A 22,456-nucleotide genomic window follows, 5' to 3' on the forward strand; every position below is an offset into this window, starting at 1 on the left:
TTACAAGCCCAATTCTCTTTCCCAGTGACTTTGAAACCATCTGGCTGAGACATGTAAATTTCCTCTTCCAAATCTCCATGTAGGAAGGCAGTTTTCACATCAAGTTGGGCTAACTCCAAATCAAACTGTGCAACCAAGGCTAACAGAATACGGATTGATGAATGCTTAACAACTGGAGAGAATACCTCATTATAATCTATCCCCTCCTTCTGAGCATAGCCTTTTGCTACCAATCTCGCTTTGAATCGGATGTTGTCTTTTCCAGGATTACCTTCCTTCTTGGCATATACCCACTTGCAACCAATTGTCTTCTTTCCTTTAGGGAGTTGTACCAAATCCCAAGTCTGATTCTTGTGGAGAGATTTCATCTCTTCATCCATTGCCTCGTTCCATTTTGCACTTTCTACACTCTGTACTGCTTCTTTGTAGGTGTAGGGGATTCCATCATCAATCACCGGAAGTGCATAAGCCACCATGTTACAATACCGAGCAGGTTTCTTGATAACTCTTTTCGGTTTACTCGTTGCAATGGATTCTTGTTGTGTGGTTGCTGGAGTTGTTGCATCCTCTTCATCTGAACTTTCATCTGAATCTCCTTCAGTAGAGATTGTCTGAACAGTCTTTATAGGGATGACTGAAGTCTCCAACTCCACCTGTTGTGCATCACCAGACTGTTTTTCCTTCTCCTGTGATTTCTCTTGCTGTAACATGCCAGACTCATCAAAAGTGACATCTCTACTCAAGATCACTTTCTTTGATTCAGAACACCAGAGTCTGTAGCCTTTTACTCCTCCACTAAAGCCAAAAAATATAGCTTTCTTGGCTCTAGGATCTAGCTTGGACTCAGTAACATGATAATATGCTGAGCAACCAAATATACGCATAGAGTCATAATCATTTGCAGGAGAGCCTGACCATACCTCTAAAGGGGTTCTTCCATTTAATGCTGCTGAAGGTAACCGATTAACAATATGACGAGCATAGCTTAATGCCTCGCCCCAAAACACTTTGCTTAGTCCCGAATGTGATAGCATACATCGGACTTTCTCCACCAATGTGCGGTTCATGCGTTCCGCTACTCCATTCTGTTGTGGTGTTTTGCGAACAGTAAAATGTCGCTTGATCCCTTCATCCTGACAAACTTCAAAGAAAGGATCTGAAGTGTACTCACCACCATTATCTGACCGAAGAGTCTTAACCCTCCTTCCAGTTTGAGTCTCCACCATTTTCTTCCATTTCAGAAAGATATCAAGGACCTCATCCTTGTGTTTCATCATGTAAACCCATACTCGTCTTGAGAAATCATCAATAAAAGTAACAAACCAACGATTACCTCCAAGAGATTCATTCTTTGAAGGTCCCCATACGTCTGTGTGAACATAATCTAGGATCCCTTTTGTGTTGTGTACTGCAGTGCCAAACTTGACCCTTGTCTGTTTTCCAAGAACACAATGCTCACAGAACCCATGCTTCCCAGTCTTGGCGCCTTTTAATAGACCTTGCTTGACTAATCCTTGCAAAGCCTTTTCACCAGCATGCCCTAAGCGCATGTGCCAAAGTCTGGAATTATCTGCTTCATCATCTTCTATACTTTTGGAAACAGCTGCTGTACCAGTAACTGTAGATCCATCCAAGAAATATAAGTTTCTTATCCTCGTGCCTCTTAAGACAACTAATGCACCACGGATTGCTCTCAAGACTCCACCATACATGATAATCTTATAACCACTGGATTCTAGAACTCCAAGTGAGAAGAGATTTTTCTTCAAGTCAGGTACATACCGTACATCTGTTAGTGTCTTGACTACCCCATTATGCATCTTCAGATGGATAGTCCCAATCCCTTTGATCTCACTCACATCATCATTACCCATCAACACACCTCCTCCATCGAACTCCTCGAGTCTCGAGAATAAGTGCTTGTTAGGGCACATGTGATAGGAACATGCAGAATCAAGAACCCATTCACCAGAATGGTTTTCTGGTGATGAGACCATGAATGCAGAGTCTTGTTCATCCTCATCTCGTGCAACGTTCACAATTGGTTCATCTTTTTCCTTGTTGCCCTTGATTGGACAATCTTTCTTCCAGTGCCCTTTTTTGTGATAAAAGGCACACTCATCTTTTGCAAGATATTGTCTGTTTGATGATTCTCCTCTGGATTTTGAGCGAGATCTCCCTCGCCCTCGAAATCTTCTGGGGTTTGTTCTGCCTCTAACTGTCAATGCTTCTGACGTTGACTCCTTGTGAACAATCTGGTCCTTCTTTCGGTACTCATTATTCACCAAAGCATTGGACACATCAATGAATTTAATCTTTTCTTTACCATACAGTAAAGTGGTGACGAGATGTTCATATGTGTCAGGCAGTGAATTCAATAACAATAGAGCTTTATCTTCATCATCAATTTCCACATCTAAATTCTTCAAATCAGCTATCATTTTATTGAAATCATTTAGATGCTCATTCATAGAAGTACCTTTCTTGTGCTGAAAACGGAAGATCCTTTTCTTCAAGTAGAGACGATTCTCTATACTCTTCTTCATAAACTTGTCCTCCAGTGCTTGCCATAATTCCTTTGCAGAGTTTTGTTCTGAAAAGGCGTACTTCTGATCCTTTACAAGACAAAGTCGGATGGAACTGCAAGCCAACCGATTTATCCTTTCCCAGCTTTTATCATCCAAATCCTCCGGTTTATCTTCTAAAGTGAAATCCAAATTCATTTGGACAAGCATATCCATGACTTCACATTTCCACATGCCAAAATTACCTTTCCCATCAAACTTCTCCACCTCAAATTTGGTATTCGATACCGGGATGTATTGTGGAGGTATACTAGCATTCCCCGCTGATTTTTCTTCTGGAATATCAGCCATTAGGACGTCTTTGGATTACAAATGGAATCCCGAAATTGTTAAAACACACACTTTTATGCTCAAAAGTGCCAAAACAGTAACTTCGGTATGCTGTTTAACAAAACGGACACCACGGTTGCGTCCGGAATGGTTGAAAATGCTAGGAACCAACTTGACTCGGCCAAAAACGGGTCAAAAAATCACTGAGTTGGCCAAAAAACCAATCTGACCAAGTTGACTCAGGGAAGGAATATTCTGTCTCTGATAAAGAATATTCTGTCACGGGAATATTCTCTTACTGGTAACGGAATATTCTTATTCTGTCAAGAGAATATTCTGTCACTGTTAGATGACATGGCTGATGACAGGGCGATGTGGCCCCTCTGTTGATGACGTGGATGATGACTCAGCGCCTACGTGTCGGATGACGTGGCTGTCTTCTCAGGCGAGAATTCCGGCACTGTCTGTTTTTCCGGCAGATTTCCGGCGAAACTTCGGCGAGCTCTACAGGGCTCGTTTCAACTCCGATTGCGACGATATTTATATCGCCGGACTCGTATGGACGAGAGGAATCTCCGCAGCTGGTCAAAAGCAAGATCTGAGAACTTTGAAAATTCTGCAACTTTGAACAGAGAGCTAAAAACGTGTTTTTTCTGCGTTTAAGCTTCCCTAATGCTCTGATACCAATTTGTTGTGCATACTGGACCGAAAGCAAACACAAATAAAACACAAACAAGCAGATTTACGTGGTTCCCCAAAACCGGGTACGTCCACGGAGGCAGCAGATTGTATATTAATGGAGGAATGATACAAACACTCAACTCAACCCAGTACAATCCCACAAAACCCAGTGTTTCACTCTTACACTCAGTTTTTCTCTCAAATCTGCACTCTTTCACTCTCACAGTTGCACTCTCTCTTCTTCCTCTGCACACACACTGCACTCTCTCTTCTCTCTCGTTTTTCTCTTCTGTCTTTTACACATGTTTACAGGAGAAAGGAAAACATAAATATAATGGCTGCAAAGGATAGGGTGGTTGATGGTGGAGAGGGTGGTTGAGAGTGGTTGAGAAAAATGTTGACAATTACAAATGTTGACAATTTGCTACAAATTCATTACCGTTGGACCCTAATGTCTAACTTAAAGGCTTGAGGTGTTAGGTGAAAGCTAATTTTTTTAATACTTTTTAACATTTTTCCATGGAACACTTATCTTTTTTCTTTTTTTAATTTCTTGGCAGAGGCAACTTTTGAAGTTCTTCCCAGGCTTAATAATATTCAGTTTGATAGCGGTGTTATCAATGAACTTTTGTTTCTTGAATGCCCTTTTGAGTTCACACTCCCTTCTGGATTAATGGTGTTGGAGTATGGAAAGGTAGTTCATGAGACTCTCTATGACCAACTTCATGTTGTTCGTGAGGGTAAACTTCGTATCATCTTCGCACATAATTTAAAGGTGAGCTATAGCCCATATATAGCATGAAGCTGGTGGATTCTATAACACATTGATCTTATATTCACGGAATGCTTTTCAGATAATTTGCTGGGAATTTTGTTCTCGGGACCATGAAGAACTAATTCCTCGAAGTTCAATTCTACCTAAGGTACAAATGATCTGCAGTCTGAACCATCATGTTGGATCCGTTGTGGTCCTTGTATGTTGTTTATCAATCCATTATTTTATTTTTGAACATTGTTGATGCATCCTTTTGAGATTTAAATTTGACAGAACAGATGCTCCTGTATGCAGGTTAATGAGTTAGTTCATGCTTCAAAAAACTATCAAACCAACATTGATGATATCGGATCATATAGTACACCACTGTGTGATTTACAAGAAAATTGCACGATGTAAGAAATCCCTGGAGGTTTTATTTACTGCTCTTACTAATTCTATGAAGTGGTCAAGCATGATACATGTCACCGTTCACCATTTTTCCCTTTCTTATCAATGAATAGATATCTTACTTGTATGACTTAGATGTCTCCTATTTCTCAAAAATGTTATCGGATTAATGGGATTTTGTATGATAGATTGATGAGATTGATATTTAAAAATTTCTTCTTACAACGTATTGGATTTGACCCAATAAGCAGGACCACCACCCACCCCATAGCATGTTATGTAATGTCAAGCAGCAAACAAATTGCTTTCCGAAACTGATTTGTATTTTGTTCTCTTGATAATTAGTTACCGAGGCCCCAATTATCTATCTTCTTGTCATATTTGAAAAACATGTTTTTGGCGACAATATTGTAACTCAAATAAATCTGGTCCATCTTGTAGGTTATTATCAGCTGGGCGTGAGCTTGAAAGAGATTTAGGCTTGCAACTGGTTGGTGATTTGGGGTTTTCGAAGAGATATGTCCGTTGCTTGCAGGTCTGTAAGAGAACTTGTTTTGATTTGTCTATTTTCACCTGAATTCTACTCAGGATCTTCTGTATTCTGTGTTCATTACCTGACAGATTGCAGACATATTCAACTGCATGAAAGACTTAATGACATTCAGCTGGGATAATCAAATTGGACCAATTGGTAAGTGATATCTACTGTTTTATATCTTTGTGTGTCATCTTAAAAAGGTTAAAACTGAAAACCCTTGGAAATAGCTGCTTGAGCCTTACAAATCTCTGTTTTTCTATGTTGCCTTGTAAACTTTAATGTACTTGTTAAGGCAGTTTCCAATTGATTCTTGCAAAGTCATTTCTGATGTAAAAACCTAAAATGCAGAGAGCTTGAAGAAATATACCCAGCAATTTTCGACAACCAAACTCCACAAAGATGAATTGCAAGATAAAGAGCAGCTCGAGGTCCTTCAAGGTTTGCCAACTGATCCAAATAAGTTGTCTGCTTCTCATGCTCTTGGTGGCAACAGCAATGATAACTCGAACATGAGTAAGGGTGCTCTATTGAATATCTCTGATGTGTCGTGCCACTGTATATATCCATCACAAACTTGCATCAACTCGAATGTGGGTGAACTGGAGCAGACGTCACTTTTATACAAAAGGTGTGGAAGAAATGCATCTTCCACACCATCTCAAGGTCCCAAGACTTTGAGTGCAGAATTCATCCAGGAGTTTGCGTTTCCCGGTCTCCATTCCTCTGGGGGTGGCCAGCATAGACGGGAACATAAAGTCCAAAATTTGCTCGAGGAGATCATCATTAGGGCTGAGAATGAAGCAGTTAACGCTAAGATAGGTAATATTATATCTGGCTTGCAAACAGGTGCCAAGGGCAAGACGCTGCTACGGATGGGATGACTTTTGGTCACAACATGTCGCTGCTCGATCCTTCAGGAAACGCGTCGAGTATTATTATGGCAAATACCTGTGTTCATGACTCCTAATACGGATTCTTCCAAGGTTGGTGACAGTGCTGGTTTCATCAACTTTTCCACGAAGGCATTAGTTTCCTGAGATCCTGAAAATGCTTCAAATGGAAATAGGATTTTTTCATGTTGTGGCAGCATGAGCTATGTGGTTGGGATGGTTGTAATGGCTTTTTTTTTTTGTACTTTCTGTTCCATCCTTCTGGGGGGTGATTCAATAGAAGATACGTACGTATAGGGCCTTGAGAGTTTCTTTCCGCAAGTGCTTTTGATAGTAGTTGCAGTTTCGTGAGCAATTAACTTGATTAGGAAGATTAGATGCTGTGATGTCAACATGAACTATTAACTACTCCAAAGTCTAAACCTTACCCTAGAAATGAAATATGGTACCATACTGTTTTTATCACATCCTTGTCTGTTTGCCATAATAAGTTTTGTTCAGGTTTGTCAAGATAAGCATGGCACCGTGCATGAATTACATGCCACAGAAAGCCAACGCTGAATTGCAATTGGCTTCAATTTTTTTTTACGACCCTGGATTTGTTGCATGCCTAGGCTGTCTTCTCTTTACCTATTTCTAAATATGTATAACTATTTCGTAGCTGATAACCAACGTTCAGATCACAGAACTTGTTAGGCTGTGAAATTGTTGTGCCTGGTCTTTCTGTACATGTGGTTAATGGCGCAATCACCGTGGACTAGATGCAAGGGAACAAGGAAATTTTGGGTTTGAACTTCGTAGAGTGATTTGGTTCTGTTATAGGACTGACTAGACATGGACATGGGATTGCGGTGTAATTTTCTCTCTTATAAAAAACGATAAAGATGTTTTTGTGGTTCAAACGCATTTCAAGAAAATAAGAAAAAACGAACAATTATTTCTTCCCCAACAAAAAAATTCAAATCATTCCTTCTTTACTACCGAATCGAGGGTTATAGTTTCTTTTGGGTTTAATGTTATAGTTTTTATTGGGTTTAATAAGTTAATTTTATTTTAAGTAGATGATAAAATAAAAACTTAGCAATAATAGAAAACAAACATTTTTTTTTAAATAATACCACAATCACTTGGAAAAAAATACCATAGGAATTACATAACTAGATAAAAAAAAAGAGATAAAAAAAAAGGGAGGGGGTTCAAGTCAACTTGAGGTAGCGTAATAAACATGTAACCTGGGTAATAAGAGACAAGATAACCCATGTTAACCCCCAAAATCTGTGGCTTATGTTATAAGATCGGGATAACCCAGTAGAAAAAAAATTGAAAAAAACCATAAAATTATTTTAAAAAAACTAATGTTGATCGATGAGATTGGAAAAAAAAATAAGTTAAAAAAAAGACGTTGAACTGCATTACCTTTATAAAACCGTGACCCCAGTCATTAGAGAAACCTGATTTTTTTTATTGGAAGGTTATATTGAAAAGAAAAATAAATCTAAAAAGAAACAAAAAAATAAGAATCAAATTAGAAAAAATACTTAAGTATAAACATTAGAACTTTTACAAAAGAGTCAAGGAAAAAAATAAAAATAAAAAAGGATCAAATTGAAAAATCTTATACACAACCACCACACCACAACCCACACATGTCGTACCGAGAGAAAGAGAACGCGATGACATATGCAACGACATGGTGTAATGACATTTTATGCTACTAGGAGGCGCCACACATGCCGTTCATATGACTCATGTGCTTTCCACGCAATATTACGTACACTACATGTACCAATAATTTTTTAGGATTAAATAATATTTAAAATAAAAATATCATTGACTATTCTGATAGTTACAAAATTAAAAAAAAAAAGTTAAATGAAAAAGACTAAAAAGCTCCTAAACTCATGATTTATATTTTTTTTATTTCAAATGTACACTTGTCACTGTACATGAATGAATGAAAAGACAATCATTTCTTGGTGTAATAAATATTTTATTTTAAAAACAATTAAATTATTTTATTGTGCTTAAAAAAATAAAAAATTCAATTATGTTTCTTGAAAATCCTTTAATAACTAATACACGGTAAAAATACCTCAAGAATAAAGACAAATGTTTTTTAAAAAATCACAAAACCATTAGTTACCAATGCAGTGAATAAAAAACCAAGTCGCACGATATTTTTGCGAGTTTTTTGTTTTATATATTATTATTTTTAGAGGCTGATGCCTGATGCTGTGGAATCTCACTCGTATTTGATGTAGCGATCTACTCTTTCTTGTCTTGACACGTTATTCGCCACACATTTTTTAACGGTCACTCTTATTACAGCTCATATAGTAAGAGTGAGGGAACATTTTTTGCCATCCAAATTGATGAATTTGCCAGAAAGACTTGGCAAATTATTCTTTCTAACTGGTGCAGTGATTCTATTTATGATGGATCCCTAATTTGAAATCCAGCCGTGAATTATACGAGACAAAGAAGTACTGACAAGTGCAGTCTGTGTGCAAAAATATCTCGTATAAGCCAAGGAAACTTGTGAGTAACATCACCGTCTTGTCTCCCTCGCCAACTGGCATTGTTGTCTGGCAAGTGGCAACACAAAACCTAAAACCGGAGAAAGCTGCAAGGGGTCTGCGATAATCAATTCCTTTTTCCCTTGGTTTCTCTTCATGGTTTCAAATTTAAGCACAGAAGCAAACGTTCTTGTAATATTCGTCCACAGAAAAAGCCAAAATGGACGATCCATGAAGCTATTTTTACAACAACAAAAAGAGCAGTGATCATTTCCTCGAGGAAAGAAAAGAAGAAGAAATACACACTTTATCAACTAGCTAAACCAATGACAATATATACATTGGCTTGGGAACAATCGATACAAGGGCTGAAGAACCAACCAACTAATAATATACTAGATTCCGCTTCATCTCAAAGATGTGTCCTAGCTCACCACAAGGGCAGAACATCCTCTCTACTCTAAAAGGTTAAATGCAGCTTAAAAATGCTTCAACCCTTCTCTCAATTTACATGGATATACTAAAACAGAGTCCAAACACAGACCACCTTTGGTGTGTGTACAGTCTATCTGTGTCATAGAGAACTTGAGCTTTGTTGATGCATTGGAGCCATCAACCACAAAATCCCCAGCATGGTAGAGGTTCCATTTCCCAGGATCGTTCAAAAAACACTGGGAAGAGGCATGCTGACCATCTGAAGTCCATATCTGAAACTGCACAGGTTTTATTTCCCAACCATGGACATGCTCAGTGTTACAGATGCGGCGGCCAAACCTCTTAGCAGCCCTCCCCAATTGTAGTCTGAAGAATAGGCTATAGGTCCCAGCTGGGAATGGGAACTCAAATTGCCCATCAACCTCGAACCACCAGATTTGCTGAAGATATGCAACTGAGTTGAACCTACAAGAAAAACAAAGGAACTTTGGATCAATTCCAGTGCTATTTTGACTACATCTATATGGGAAATAATCACCAATTTGATCACAAACATAGAAACAACCAATCCAATTAACATCAACCCACTTATAAAAAGCATAATATGGATGCAAAGTGTCGACAGAAACAAAGATATTAGAATCCTTTAATCCCAACCAGAATTACCATGTGAAGAAGCAGTGGCTACGAGAAGGATAAAAACATTATTGGATCGTGGAATTATCATCCACACACACACAAACAAACTGCAAAATCATGCATAGCTAAGAAAGGTGCGATACAATTATCCAATCTGCCAAATCAGATGCAGGTCTCAGCCGTGTATGCCAATTAATTGTTTCAAGAAGGAATGCAGAAATATTAACTTAGGTCCAGGGTCCTTCCTCGTTGACCATATTCTATGGAGGAGAAAAAAGAAGAGGATTCTTGGGGATGGGGGCAGCTAGGCAACCAGAGCAGGTTCGTTAGTGACAAGTTGTTCAATAACTTGGGGCTTCAGGGATATAATTCTGTAAATTACATTATCAAATTATGCTCCCCAGTCACATTATTGGTTTCACGCTCAGGGTCAAAAGAATCTACTTCTACATTAAAAAAAAATTCCTGATGCCAGGAAATGGAAGTTATAAAAACTCTTGACATAATCCAAAACTCACTTACCCCTTGAAGATCCAATCAAATTACCTCCAAGCTCATATGGTACACAACTACAAATAGTTGCTGGATTCCAAATTCTCACACATCATGGACTAGAAATCTTTGAAGAATGAAAGATACTTAAAAAACCTCTTTGAAGAAGTTCGACAAGAAAATGCCCCGATCAACTTGGACTTGACCAGCCATGTCTAACAAATAAATAATGAAAAACTGACCATTTTGCAATTCTAATCAAAATTCCAGCAAAAGTTTCAGTAATCACACCTAGATTCCTCTGTTGGAATATGATTCCAATATCTTCGATCATCGATTCCTGTTATCGCTAACCCCTTGGAAGCAATGGATAAGCAGACACCTCTTGTTCTCTTATCTAGCCATGCTTTCTGCACAAATGCAAAATTTTAATTCAACAAGTTGAAAAGCCAGAAGAATAAAACCTGATAGAATTGAACACTCAAAGTCAATAACCGTCCTGTCTTTTCACAATCATGATCCATTTCTATGTAATTGAAAATTTCAAAATCAAACCAGCAAAAGATTCTTTCCCCCCTGGCGCAGTAAATAAAGTTAAAAATCCTATCTTTGCCTTCCGTTAAATTTTCTCATCCACCAAAACAAACAAAATCAGGAAAAAAAATCTATATCAGGGTTCCACTATTAAGAAAACATGCAAATTCCATTACTAGTTGCTGCAAAAACCAGAGAAGAGCCACAACTCAAAAGGACACCTTTTTGTCAAATTTTCCAATTTTAATGTACAAAATAACGAAATACCAAAAACCAGAGGTTATTTCCTCTCATAATCCAAACAAATAAAAGTTAAAAGATCGTACCTTGGTGCCATCATCAAAAGCGTTGGCTCTACAAAGCCTAGTATAAATCTCTCTTTTACACAACTTATCTTTCAAATCATCACCCAAAACTCTTCCAATCAAATCTTCATAATTCACAGGCAGTTTTGACTCCCAAACAAAATCAGCCCAAGAAGCACCACGAAATGCTCTGTTTAATCTAGCCAATTTACAAATCTCTTGCGGGTTTAAATATTCAAGAATTAAAGCCACACAACCCTCTGGTAAATCTCCAAGACTAGGCTTTGTTGCTGGTGGCGATGATATTTGTAAGCATAGAGACCCAACAAGGGAACAGGCGTTGGGGTCTGTAAAGGTTAAAGAAAGATTAGCACCCATCAAGAAAATAAACAGAGCATAGCAAACACAGAGGAATCCCAAAAACGGAGAGGAGGGCTAGAAAGTTGTGTAGAATTAAGAGATCGTATGAAAGGAAACGAAGGAGAGTCGTCAGAAGGAGGTAAAGGAAGCCTTAAAGAAAAGACGCGTATCGCGGGTAATATGTATGTATGGCTGTATGCACACACACACATGGAGATTTCTTTGTTTGTTTGTTTGTTTTGATGACAGAAACAACCAGAGGAAAGACGGGAAAACAACAAAGCAAAATACAGTTGTCTGTTTTTGACGGGTTGGATTTTAGATTTTTTTTTTTTTTTTTACTTTTAAGATATTACCATTAATTTTATATTTTTTTAGATAGTATTATTTATAATATAATATTGTACTGTGCTAAATTCATGGCGTGATTTGTTTTTTTTTTTTTGGGTTTGAACAATATGTCGAGTGATTTTGTTTTATTGAAGGTCAAAATTCTCAGGATGTGAGAAGTAGAAATCTTAATAAATTTGCTTATTCCATCTCCTGTATTCGCTTAAATGGAAGAGATTGGTTTAACTTCGACAAATCAGACCACAAGTTGACTAAGAGGATAAGACCAAACTAATTTATGTTTGATGTTTTAAGTTGAGGGAGATGGATTCGAGAATCTTTGACTATTAATTAACAAAAAAAATAATTAAATTTATAGTAGTTGTTTGAAATTATTATGTATTTCACTTTATTTTGAGAATGTATGATTTTTTTGAATAGAAGGCAATGTATTTTTATTTTTTTTAGTAAAATGTACCATGAATATTATATTGAATAAATAAACAGGGCATTATATTGAATTATTCAGAAAGGATCTGACAATTTAGGTGAAAGAAGAAGTACAATTTTATTTTATTATCAATTTCTAAAATTACACTATTTTTTTTTATTATTATCATAAATATCCGGATCAACTTATACGCATCTCGACTAATCTCATGAACTTTAAAATTAATAACCATGTAAGCCTTCAGTGATCATTATATTAGCAATCATATGGCTTAAACCTGAAATCACAGGAGAAACAAACTTTTTATTCTTAAATTTTTACTTATGATTCAGTTAAAATTACTTTATTTTACATCAATTCCTTGAAGCTAAGAGATATTTGTCATGGAATCCAAAGCGAATCTGGGAAGGAAGGAGACGAAGATTTTCAGTGACATTGTAGGGTCTGTAATAGCAGCTTGCACTTGTCAATGTAATGACGTCCTGTGAATGCTCTGCTCTAAACAATTTAACTGATATCTATGCTGTAAGAGGAGACACGTGTTTTTTCTAGGAATGCCATAGACTTCTCATGTGTATTGTTACTGCAGTGAACAGCGAATTATCTATATTGCTACAGATAAATCTTTTTTTAGTTTTTTTTTATGAATTTTATTTATTTATTATTATTATTACAGTCATGGTAATAATGTAGACTAATATTCAAATAAATAAATGAATGAGATTAGCATTATTTTTTTATTACGAGGAAAATCATGCAGGCATGTATTTTGTGAAAATAACCTTATAGATATAACACATTAAAATAAATTGATATTAACATCCTGAAAATCATGCCGGCATGGTGGCTTTTGGGATGGTGTTAGATTTATCTAAACAATGCTTTTTTTTTTTTTAGTTTTGTCTGAATATTTTATTTGTTAGAAATTAAGTTTTAATTTTTTTTTATTTTATTTTTTATGAAGTTATCGAGTTTGTATTGAATTTTTGCTTCGTTATTAGATAAGATTCTTCAATTTGATTTTTAAAAATTAATTATTTATTTCAATTTTATCCTTCAACATTTGATTAATTGAGAATTGGTTCATGAATTTTGCTTTTTTTCCTATGAGATTACACAAACCTTATATCCATGATTGCGGGGTTAGGAGGATAATCTGATTTAACTCGATTTTTTTCTATTGTTTTTTTATTTTTTTTGTTTCATCATTTAATATTAAGTTATTTGATAATTGAGCTTTATAGTTTTATCAATTTTTTTATGAGGTTACCTCTGCTGTCGCAACCACGTCGCATATTTGACATACTAATTCAAATGGGTTTGGTCAGTTTTTTATCTTTTTTTGTTATATTTCTTTATTTATCTTATTAAATTAACCACATTTATTAAACTTAATCATGTCAATAACATTAGCCTTATATATTTTTTTTGTTTTTTTTAATGAGTACTTGGATTGCATTAACAATTTTTTTAAGTTTAAAAAAATTAGATGAGCCCCGTGACATAGCATGCCACGTATATGATGGGTGGACATGAACAAAGTTAAAGATCCAGCGGAGTTGCCCGTGGCATAATAATTCCAGGACTCAGTTAGATTGGAAGACAAAAATAAAATAAAATAAAAAAGCGAGAAAGAATACCATGGTAGTATGGTACAGGGGCAGGCACCGAAAGGCAAAAGAAAATAAAACAAGTAGTCTTATATATAATGACTCGAACACCTATATTTGTTTTGTAAACCTAGATTGGGCAGAGATTCTCATCCATTTTTCATCAAAGAAGAATTTATAGATTAAATTATTTACTTTTTGGATGCTCCTCCCAGCGCTACAAAATCTATGGCAGCCATAAAGGGTTTGACCGGGCACACAAGTCGAGTTACGAATGTGCTGTTATTATTTTTTAAAATTATATTTTATATCGACCCATCAAAAACAATTTTAAAATATAAAAAAATAAAATTTAAATAAAATAAAATTTAATAATTTAATAAAATACTGTTTGAAACATAGTATTGAATATTGATAAGATAGGACATCCTGGCGGGTAAAAAATAAAAAGCAAAGGACAACAACAAAAGGCCTAAACATGATGTGTAGCATAGAAGGTCATTATTATGGTACGAGCTCCCCACGAAATAATCATTAAACTATCAACAACTTAACTGATATAACATTAGGATATAATTAATATTATCGTCAAATCAATGTCCGATTGAACCCATTCCTGGTCCGCTGATTGTGCCTATAATATAATAGAAACTACAAGTTTCTCATATGCGAAACAAGTGGCCAGGTCCTTCTCTTTTGAATTCAAACCAATCCAAAAAAATCATGGGCCAATAGAAACACGCACAATCAGCAAAAAAGTACAGCCACATCCACGTGTGTCTGACTCAGCTCGACATCTCAATCACATAACGTGGCCATGACAAGGTTACAACACCCGGGCTATGATTAATTAACAAGCGGAGCGGCCTCCCAGATGGTCAAGGGATCATTATGAAGAGAATGAGGAGGCCAAATATACGGGTTTACATGGTCATGACATGATTAAAATAACGATTAGAGCCGTCTTGGCACGATTAAGCGATAAATGAGGACTGTAGATTGAATGCATTAATCTTAAGTTGCAGAGTTACATCCTAATAGGGGAAAATTAAGGAGTTTTAATTGCCGAGAGAGTATGTTTGTTTCTCATTTTAAAAATGTTTTTGAAATAATTTGGAATTCTATCTTGCACTCAATTCAATATCATAGACACACCCAAACACAAACAGGGGTGTGTGTGTGTGTAATCCCGAGGCTAGCAAGTCAATTTAGCAATGCTTAGGATTTGACGATGAAAAATATAGCTTGGAAAAGAGGTCAGCTCCATGGTGTTCACACTATTGTAATGTTGAAATTTTGGTTCTTTCTTTCTTCATAATGCAAGTTTCCAGAAGCCTCCAGAATTTAGCCAACAAGATGAGAAAGAAAAAGAAAAACATGTTTTTTGACTGAGCAATTAAAGGGTGACATATGGAACTATTTAGTTAGTGTTTTTCGTGCATCAATACCAACAAAGAACTAATTTAGTCAAGGCCGTCGAGGATTTTTCCAGCCTGAGGAATTGCTAGTCTACCATTGAATGTAAACTAAGAATATTCAAGGAATTAGTCAAGTATTTAATTATATGCTTAAAACTAATCTTCCTGTAGCAGGTTCTTGAGTGTTTAGGAAAGAACATTAATTCATGCCTGCGGCTTCCTTCTTTGGCTTTGAACATTGGTTAGGTTTTACTAGTATTTGCAGGCATTATTAATGTTTTAATAAATTAATTTCAATAAAAACTAAAAGACTCATTTGGATTAGGCCCTTGCTTGGCCTCGGTTTTAAACTATATCAGATTAAAACTAATTTTATATGATCTGGTTTCGTTGACTAAACAAATCTAATTAATTACTCTATGGACTAAAAAAAATACCATTACAATCCATGGTATTTCTCTTTAGTTGTTACAGTAGGTGCCCTTTAGGTTTTGTCGATTGAGTCAATACTCAAATTAATAAGCACGGGAAGCTTAAAATTAGCCCCCGTATATGCTATCCAATTCTCTATATCATCCTAAAACTAGAGATTTTGTCAATTGAGTCCTTAGTTTTTGAAATTTTCCATTTAGGTTCATCTATGAAAGTCTATTAATATTTTCTATCAAGTTTAATAAAGTAATCTCCATTTTATTGTATAAAATATGCATATTAAATGGGAAATATTTAACAAAAACCGATCAAATGATCACCCAAATGAGAAACACACTGAAACCTTAGGGACACAGATAATAAATACCTTTTGTTTAGGGATGAAACTGTGAATTTGATAATGGGTAAGGGACAAATTGAGATTTTTCCTACATTGAATTATTAAACAGCTGCTTAAGGCCCTAAACCATGGGCTGCTTGGTGGGATCCCTTTCGACACAGGCGGCTAGTTCAAAAAATGGCTAAGCTTTGTTGCTTTTGCCCAAAGGAAATGCTGGCGCCGCCGCCGCACCAAAATGGTCGCGTGTGGCGAGATTTTGTTGGTAGGCATAGCAATATGGCACTGGTCTTGGTCGGTGCTACTATTATAATGTATAAAGTTAATTAGCAATAAAAAAAACAAGCTAATTAAGAGAATGCCTTTTTTTAGTTTCCCATGCTCGAAACTTTCCCTCCGATTAATGTTGTAAGAGTTAAACGAGAGATGAAGAGATCGAGCATAAATTATTGCTAACAAACTCTTTTTCCATCCTCGTGAATTAGTAGTATATATACTAGTTTCTACTTCTGCGTTATGCTACAGGAAAGTATATTTAATTAAACATGAAAAAAATATTTAAGTCCGTAAATTTCTTTACATTGTTATTAAATTTGTTCATCGAGATAAAACTCTCTATTAACATATTCTTTGTTTATCTTAATTAACACAATGTTTTTAAATGAAATCATTATTTAATTTGTTTATTTTTTAAATATTTCATGATTATTAAAATAAGTTAACAAACAATCTTGTAAGGGTATGCTACTTGTTCTGTATATGTGATGGCATTAATGACATGCATTGTTCATTTCCTTTTTTGGTGAGTCAAGGGATGCTACATGTCTGGTATATGTTGTTCATCTCGTAAGGGCGTGCGTGCTTCTCCTCCATTTGAGCAAACCAACAGTTCTGTATATCAGTATATATAATCACAATTCATGGTCAGAGGAATAAAACCCAAGGAAGGATGCATGGTAATTCCACCGGCGGGCCGGGAAAACATCCAGTACATTGAGAGGAGACACATGCATGGTCAGTTCGTCGAGGAAGTCCACTAAGGAGGGAGACACGATTAGTTTTGAGGGATGTGCATGCAGTCCACTAAAAAAAGGACGTGAAGCCAATTCGCCAGGGGGGGCACACGGCCGACGACGGTGGAGAGGACTATGGATTTTTATAAGATTTGAGTCTTGCTCCTAGTTTTGCTTTAATTTTATTACGTACCTAAAAATGAGAAAGGTCCTTTTATTTTATTGATAATTTTATAAATTTTTAATTTTTAATATTTAGCTTGACTTGAAAGAAAAAAGAAAAAAAGTGGTTACACGAGTAATGAATGTTATACCATCATTCTCTCCTCTTCCCTTTCCTTGACTATATTTTCGTATGATGTGATCACTGCAAATGAAACTTATTTTGCACGGAAGAAAAGGGGGAATGGGGTTATGATTGGGGGGTGGGAATAATGTAAAGTTTAAGTATATTAATCAAGGATTTAGAATTATTTTTGGGATGATGGGGATGGTAGATCTTTTATGATGGACTTTTTTTTCTATTTGTGTGTTTGGTAGATTGAAATCCGTTAGGTATATCAGGCATAATTTCACACAAGACTTTGAATTTGCAATAAATCCCCTCTTTTAACTATACTTCTTCATTTACTTTCTTTGAAAATCTATGTGCAGCAATCCTTTTTAAGAAAAAAAATTGTAATGGACCAACTTTACTCATTTTACTGGTGAGACTCTAAAGATAATGATTGAATTCCCGAGCTACCCACAAAATAAAAATAGGATGGATTTTTGTTCCTAAAACAGAAGGTTATGTGGGTAGCTCACTTTGTGGAGGGAGAAGGAAGGAGATTTGTGAGGAAAAGTAAGGAGAAAGAACCGAGATGAAGGCCTTGTTCCATATTGCAATTCAATTGTATTTTTAAAAATTTTTAATTTTTTTTAATTTTAAATTACCTTTTTAGTGTATTTGAATAGTTTTGATGTGATATGTCATAAATACACGTAACATTTTATACGCAAATTCCTGACTTAATTTATAGAATAAAACCAATTAATTGAGATTGGATAGAACTTCGGTATATAAAATATAACCTTTTGAAGTATAGAAAATGTTCAAAATTTAACATGTTCAAGATAAATTAAAAAAAAAATGATACGCCTATTTATCTCTTTCTTTTTTGCCCTAATGTAATGTAACCTAGCTTTAATTTGATGCTGACAGGACAGTAGACCTTTTGAAAAGATGGCATGTTAGAAGTCACTGGTGTATTTTGTTGAATGATGCAAGCTCCTACCTTACCACTCATCAACAATTCTACAGCATCCTGTGAAATTAGTGCAGATTGCTTGCCTGGTTTTGGAGAATCTTGAAACACCGGCATAAGTTTGATGCACAAGATGTCAACATCAGCTGCCTAATTTCGTGCTTTAGAAAAACAAATTGGAGTGCTCTCCTTCTACAATTGAATTGAATTTCAATTTTGAAGTGACACTTGCTTATTTGTACCAAATTATCTACGAGGTTGTGAGTGATAAGAGTTTAAGATTAAAGTATTTACTTTTTCTGTAATCTCAAGTTCGAGTTTTGTGGTTGCTAATATGAAGGTCATTGGAGGTTTACATGGTCGTTAATTTCAAGGCGCGTGAGATTAGTCGAGGTACGCGTAAACTGACCCATATATCCATGTTAATAAAAAAACAAAAAAAATATTTGTACCATCAAAAGAAAAGGGAAAGACAAATAATTTTTGAAATTTACAAAAGAACATTCGGTTTTCCGAATGCCATTCCATTAGAAAGGTGTTAAGTACCATTTTGTGGTGGTAGATTTAAGCATTCCATGCATAAATCCCATTTGTTTTTGTATTTTAAAAGTATTTTTTAGAAAAAAATAATTTAATTTTTGTTTTAAATTAATTTTTTGATATTTTTAATCGTTTTGATGTGCTAATAATAAAAATAAATTCAAAAAAATAAAAAATATTATTTAAATGTATTTTAAAATAAAAAATACTTTAAAAACAACCATTATCATAATACCAAACATACTCTTAAACGATTTATAAATAAGATTTTAGAAATATGCAAAAGCACATCTTAAATAGTTTTGATAATACCAAACATACTCTTAAACGATTTATAAATAAGATTTTAGAAATATGCAAAAGCACATCTTAAATAGTTTTATGAGTTTCATTTTAAATGGTTTTATGAGTTTTTTAATATTTTTTAATTTAGAATTCAAGTAAAAACAATAAAGAATTTCTTGAACACATTAGTTCAATTATAGTTGGCTTACATATAAATCAAAATAAAAAAGAACTTATAAAAACCTTAAAATAACAATATATAAAAAAAGGAACCTGGGCTGGAGTTGAGTTCAAGAGTGCTTGAGCTTTGTCCAGGTGTAGGCTCGTATCCAGGCCCGTTGTTTTTTTAAAAAAAAACTATTGATGCATAAACGACGCGCTTTTCCTGTGCTCATTGGAATCTGGGCAAACTTGCTGGATTAAAACGAGCGATGATTATAATGTTAAAAAATCTATAAATAATAAATTAATACAACAATAGAATTTAATTGGTTCATTGTTATAAATCCAAATTGTTTATAATTTTCTATTCTAATAATGATATGATTAAATTTTGGTGTTTATAAATTTATCAGGATGAGAGTGTTCACACGATGGTTTTATTCGTCAGATTCTTCAACAAAAGATTTCTCTCTCCTTTCTCTCTTCTTTTTATTTTTATTATTTATTATTTATTATTTTTTTAATTTTTCTGTTTAATCAAATTCAATGATAGAAAAAAATCTAAACAAAATCAGTGGCCAGGACTTATTGGCGAGGACATGACTTGGAATATTTAAAAAATCTACGAGGATAAAGTTGGAAAAAAATTTCATTAAATTTCCCATCACGAGAACAGAGACAAAAGAAAAGAAAACCTTTTGCCTCCATCTCCACAAAACAAACACGATATCTTTTTTTCATCCCATGCACGTGCATTCCTCTCAGTATAGCAATCCAAACCTAATTATATAAACTCAAGCGTTTCCTCTGGGATTATTTTTTCCCCTTGCTGTACGTACAGGCTTGTCGCTGTGATTGCAAGAACCTACCATTCTGACTTTTGGTCCGCCCAATTAACACAAAATCAAGTCAAACATCAAAGAATACGAGGGAAAGAAATGTGAAACGACCTTGGCCGAACACGTAAGGTACTGAAACCCCACCTCTAGCTGGTCATCGATCGTGGATGGGAAATGTCACAAAATACACCAGTTCTCTCGGACAACTGTGAGATTCTTTGCTAGCCAACGATAACCCTAAAATCTTTGTGTTCTTCATTTTTCAGAGTGACAGGGGAAGATAGAAACATGAAACTAGACTGGTTCCATTCGTCGAAGATGGCTTCTATGAATCAAAACTAACACCTTGCAAAGATCTTGAGGTTGGCAATTTCGATGGTGATACAGATGGGCAGGGCAAGAAGACAATGCAAACCATCGGCATCCTTACGCCGCTCTGCATTTAAGGGTTTTGATGCGGACATTACCGGTGAATTGAAGGGTTTGGTAGGCCATGGCTAAGCAGCTGGCATGGCGCATGCCCCTTGTATGCTAGTGACAGTGCATGCAGCCAATATCAAGGGGAAAATTAAGACACTAGTGTTATTAAACATCTACCGAACTTGTCTGTTCAATTGAAAACTCATTGATCTGGACATCTAACCGGTTTGGGTCAACATCGAAAACCGAATTGCATTGACTGTTTAAAAAATATTACACCTTTTAAAACTATACACTTATCACTTCATTATTTCTTGTATATATTTTATGTATTGCAAAATATATTTATATATTAATTACATCCGTCCGTTTAATGACCCAGTAGTTTGTTCATCCCGTCTTTCTTCGAGTTTAATAACATTGAAAAAAGCTTCGGCAATTAGCCAACCATGTGGTTTTTATTTTTGTTTTTTCAAGAAGCTCATATTATATATATACTAGTTTATTTGCCCATGCTCTGCGGCGGACTGAATCATATTTTTTAAAAAAGCATAAAAAAAGAAATCAAATAAAAAATCAAAAGCAAAATGATCAAACTAAAATAAATGTTATTACTATTAAAAAAATCATAAATTTGATTTAAATAATAAAATTAAAACTATAGCTATTATTATTATTATTGAAATAAAAAAATCATAAGCTTATTTTGAAGGATAAAATTAAAAAAACATAAAAAAAATTGACAAAAAGGGCAAAGGAAAGGAATAAAAAATCAAAAGAAAAAAAATACCAAACTAAAATAAATTGAAAAACAAGTATAAGTTTGATTTGAATAATAAAATTAAGAACTATAAAAATTATAAAAATTTTGACAAAAAAAAACCAAGAAAAAAAAATAAAAAGACCAAATCGAAAAACATAATGTGAAATACCTAAAAAGATTATTTGCAAGAGTTAAATGATTTTTTGCTTTTAAGGATAGTAAAGTAATTTTATTATACATAAACATGATAAAAAAACAATAAAACCCTTAAATAATTATTCAAGAATAAATAAAAACATATCTATAGTGAAACCTCAGGGCATTTTAGCTTTTCTTTTAATTTAATATATAGAATGAAAAAGTAACACGCAATTGGAACTGAATTCAAGAATAAGGTATTCCATCCAGAGGAAAAGCTCCCTTTTTTATATAGATTTTTTTCGTTCATAATATGGGTCTGAGCCCAAAATATAAAAACTCTCAAATTAGCCCATTTAAAACGAAAATATGCGAGAAGATCACCACAACAATAAAATTTCCACCACATAATAATAGCAGTATAGCACCCCCATTCAGAATCGCAAGGATAATGCCATTATTCTCGTAGAATCATTTGCAGCACTGTAATAAGAAATTGGTAGCCCTTACAATTAAGATTTATTCAAACGAAGAAGGGAAACAATGCCTTCTGCAACAGTACCAAGAACTGCCAAATCATGATTCCTGAGCCATAAAGGTGAGAATTCTGGTGCCTGGAAATAAAATTCTTGTTCACAACTCGTACCTAATGCACCTCCGACGTGTGCTGAATTCTGTGCTTCACGATAAGACTTAGTCCCTAGTTGCTCAACAGCCTTGCGAAAATAAACTTTGTCAGCACTCTCATATTCCACGGCACACCTTCGTAGAGCTTCCTCAATTTGTCCATCTTTCTTGTACTTCTCTTGCAACTTTGGGATTTCTCGAAGAGTCTCTGTGGCGTTCGCTATGCAGAGATCAAGAATGATGTAAGCTAGCTCTTTGACGTTGGTTGCTTTAATGGCACGAGGGTCTGATCTGAGGATTCTCACGCAGTCTTCATATCCTACGATTATTGAGCAGGATTTCTCTATTAGATCAGGTTGTTTATCTTGCAGAGTTGCAGAACATTGGCTTGTTGAGATGAGTAGTACAAGTACAAGGAATAAAGAAGGGGCCAT

General features: G+C 35.0%; 3 protein-coding genes across 3 annotated transcripts; 1 reads left to right on the plus strand and 2 right to left on the minus strand.

Moving 5' to 3' along the window:
• The first annotated feature begins 4,011 nt into the window (after positions 1–4,011).
• Positions 4,012–6,594, plus strand: LOC7479260 (probable transcriptional regulator SLK2). The gene is made up of 6 exons (XM_024597031.2): positions 4,012–4,311; positions 4,391–4,459; positions 4,606–4,706; positions 5,143–5,236; positions 5,323–5,392; positions 5,588–6,594. The coding sequence occupies exons 1-6, from the start codon at positions 4,210–4,212 to the stop codon at positions 6,118–6,120; spliced, it is 969 nt and encodes a 322-aa protein (XP_024452799.2). The 5' UTR covers positions 4,012–4,209; the 3' UTR covers positions 6,121–6,594.
• A 2,291-nt stretch (positions 6,595–8,885) lies between these two features.
• LOC7465836 (F-box protein PP2-A12) lies at positions 8,886–11,644 on the minus strand. Its single transcript, XM_002304434.4, has 3 exons — positions 11,072–11,644; positions 10,503–10,621; positions 8,886–9,545 (listed from the first exon to the last, which is right to left on the minus strand). Exons 1-3 carry the CDS (start codon positions 11,426–11,428, stop codon positions 9,125–9,127), a joined length of 897 nt encoding a protein of 298 aa, XP_002304470.1. The 5' UTR covers positions 11,429–11,644; the 3' UTR covers positions 8,886–9,124.
• Positions 11,645–21,907: 10,263 nt separating this feature from the next.
• Positions 21,908–22,456, minus strand: LOC7479261 (cell wall / vacuolar inhibitor of fructosidase 2). The gene has a single exon (XM_002304435.3). The coding sequence runs from the start codon at positions 22,454–22,456 to the stop codon at positions 21,908–21,910; it is 549 nt and encodes a 182-aa protein (XP_002304471.2).

Source organism: Populus trichocarpa, chromosome 3 (genome assembly GCF_000002775.5).
Source record: "Populus trichocarpa isolate Nisqually-1 chromosome 3, P.trichocarpa_v4.1, whole genome shotgun sequence".
NCBI classification, from domain to species: Eukaryota; Viridiplantae; Streptophyta; class Magnoliopsida; order Malpighiales; family Salicaceae; genus Populus; species Populus trichocarpa.

Bases quoted from the DNA above. Each gene is read 5' to 3' on its own strand.
- LOC7479260 (XM_024597031.2), top strand. From the start codon at position 4,210: ATGGTGTTGGAGTATGGAAAGGTAGTTCATGAGACTCTCTATGACCAA. The intron at 4,460-4,605 runs GTACAAATGATC...TCCTGTATGCAG, and splicing joins GAAGTTCAATTCTACCTAAG to GTTAATGAGTTAGTTCATGC. The intron at 5,393-5,587 runs GTAAGTGATATC...CCTAAAATGCAG, and splicing joins TAATCAAATTGGACCAATTG to AGAGCTTGAAGAAATATACC.
- LOC7465836 (XM_002304434.4), bottom strand. From the start codon at position 11,428: ATGGGTGCTAATCTTTCTTTAACCTTTACAGACCCCAACGCCTGTTCC. The intron at 10,622-11,071 runs GTACGATCTTTT...GCATTTGTGCAG, and splicing joins CTTTTGATGATGGCACCAAG to AAAGCATGGCTAGATAAGAG. The intron at 9,546-10,502 runs GTGTGATTACTG...TTTTTCTTGTAG, and splicing joins ATTCCAACAGAGGAATCTAG to GTTCAACTCAGTTGCATATC.
- LOC7479261 (XM_002304435.3), bottom strand. From the start codon at position 22,456: ATGGCCCCTTCTTTATTCCTTGTACTTGTACTACTCATCTCAACAAGC.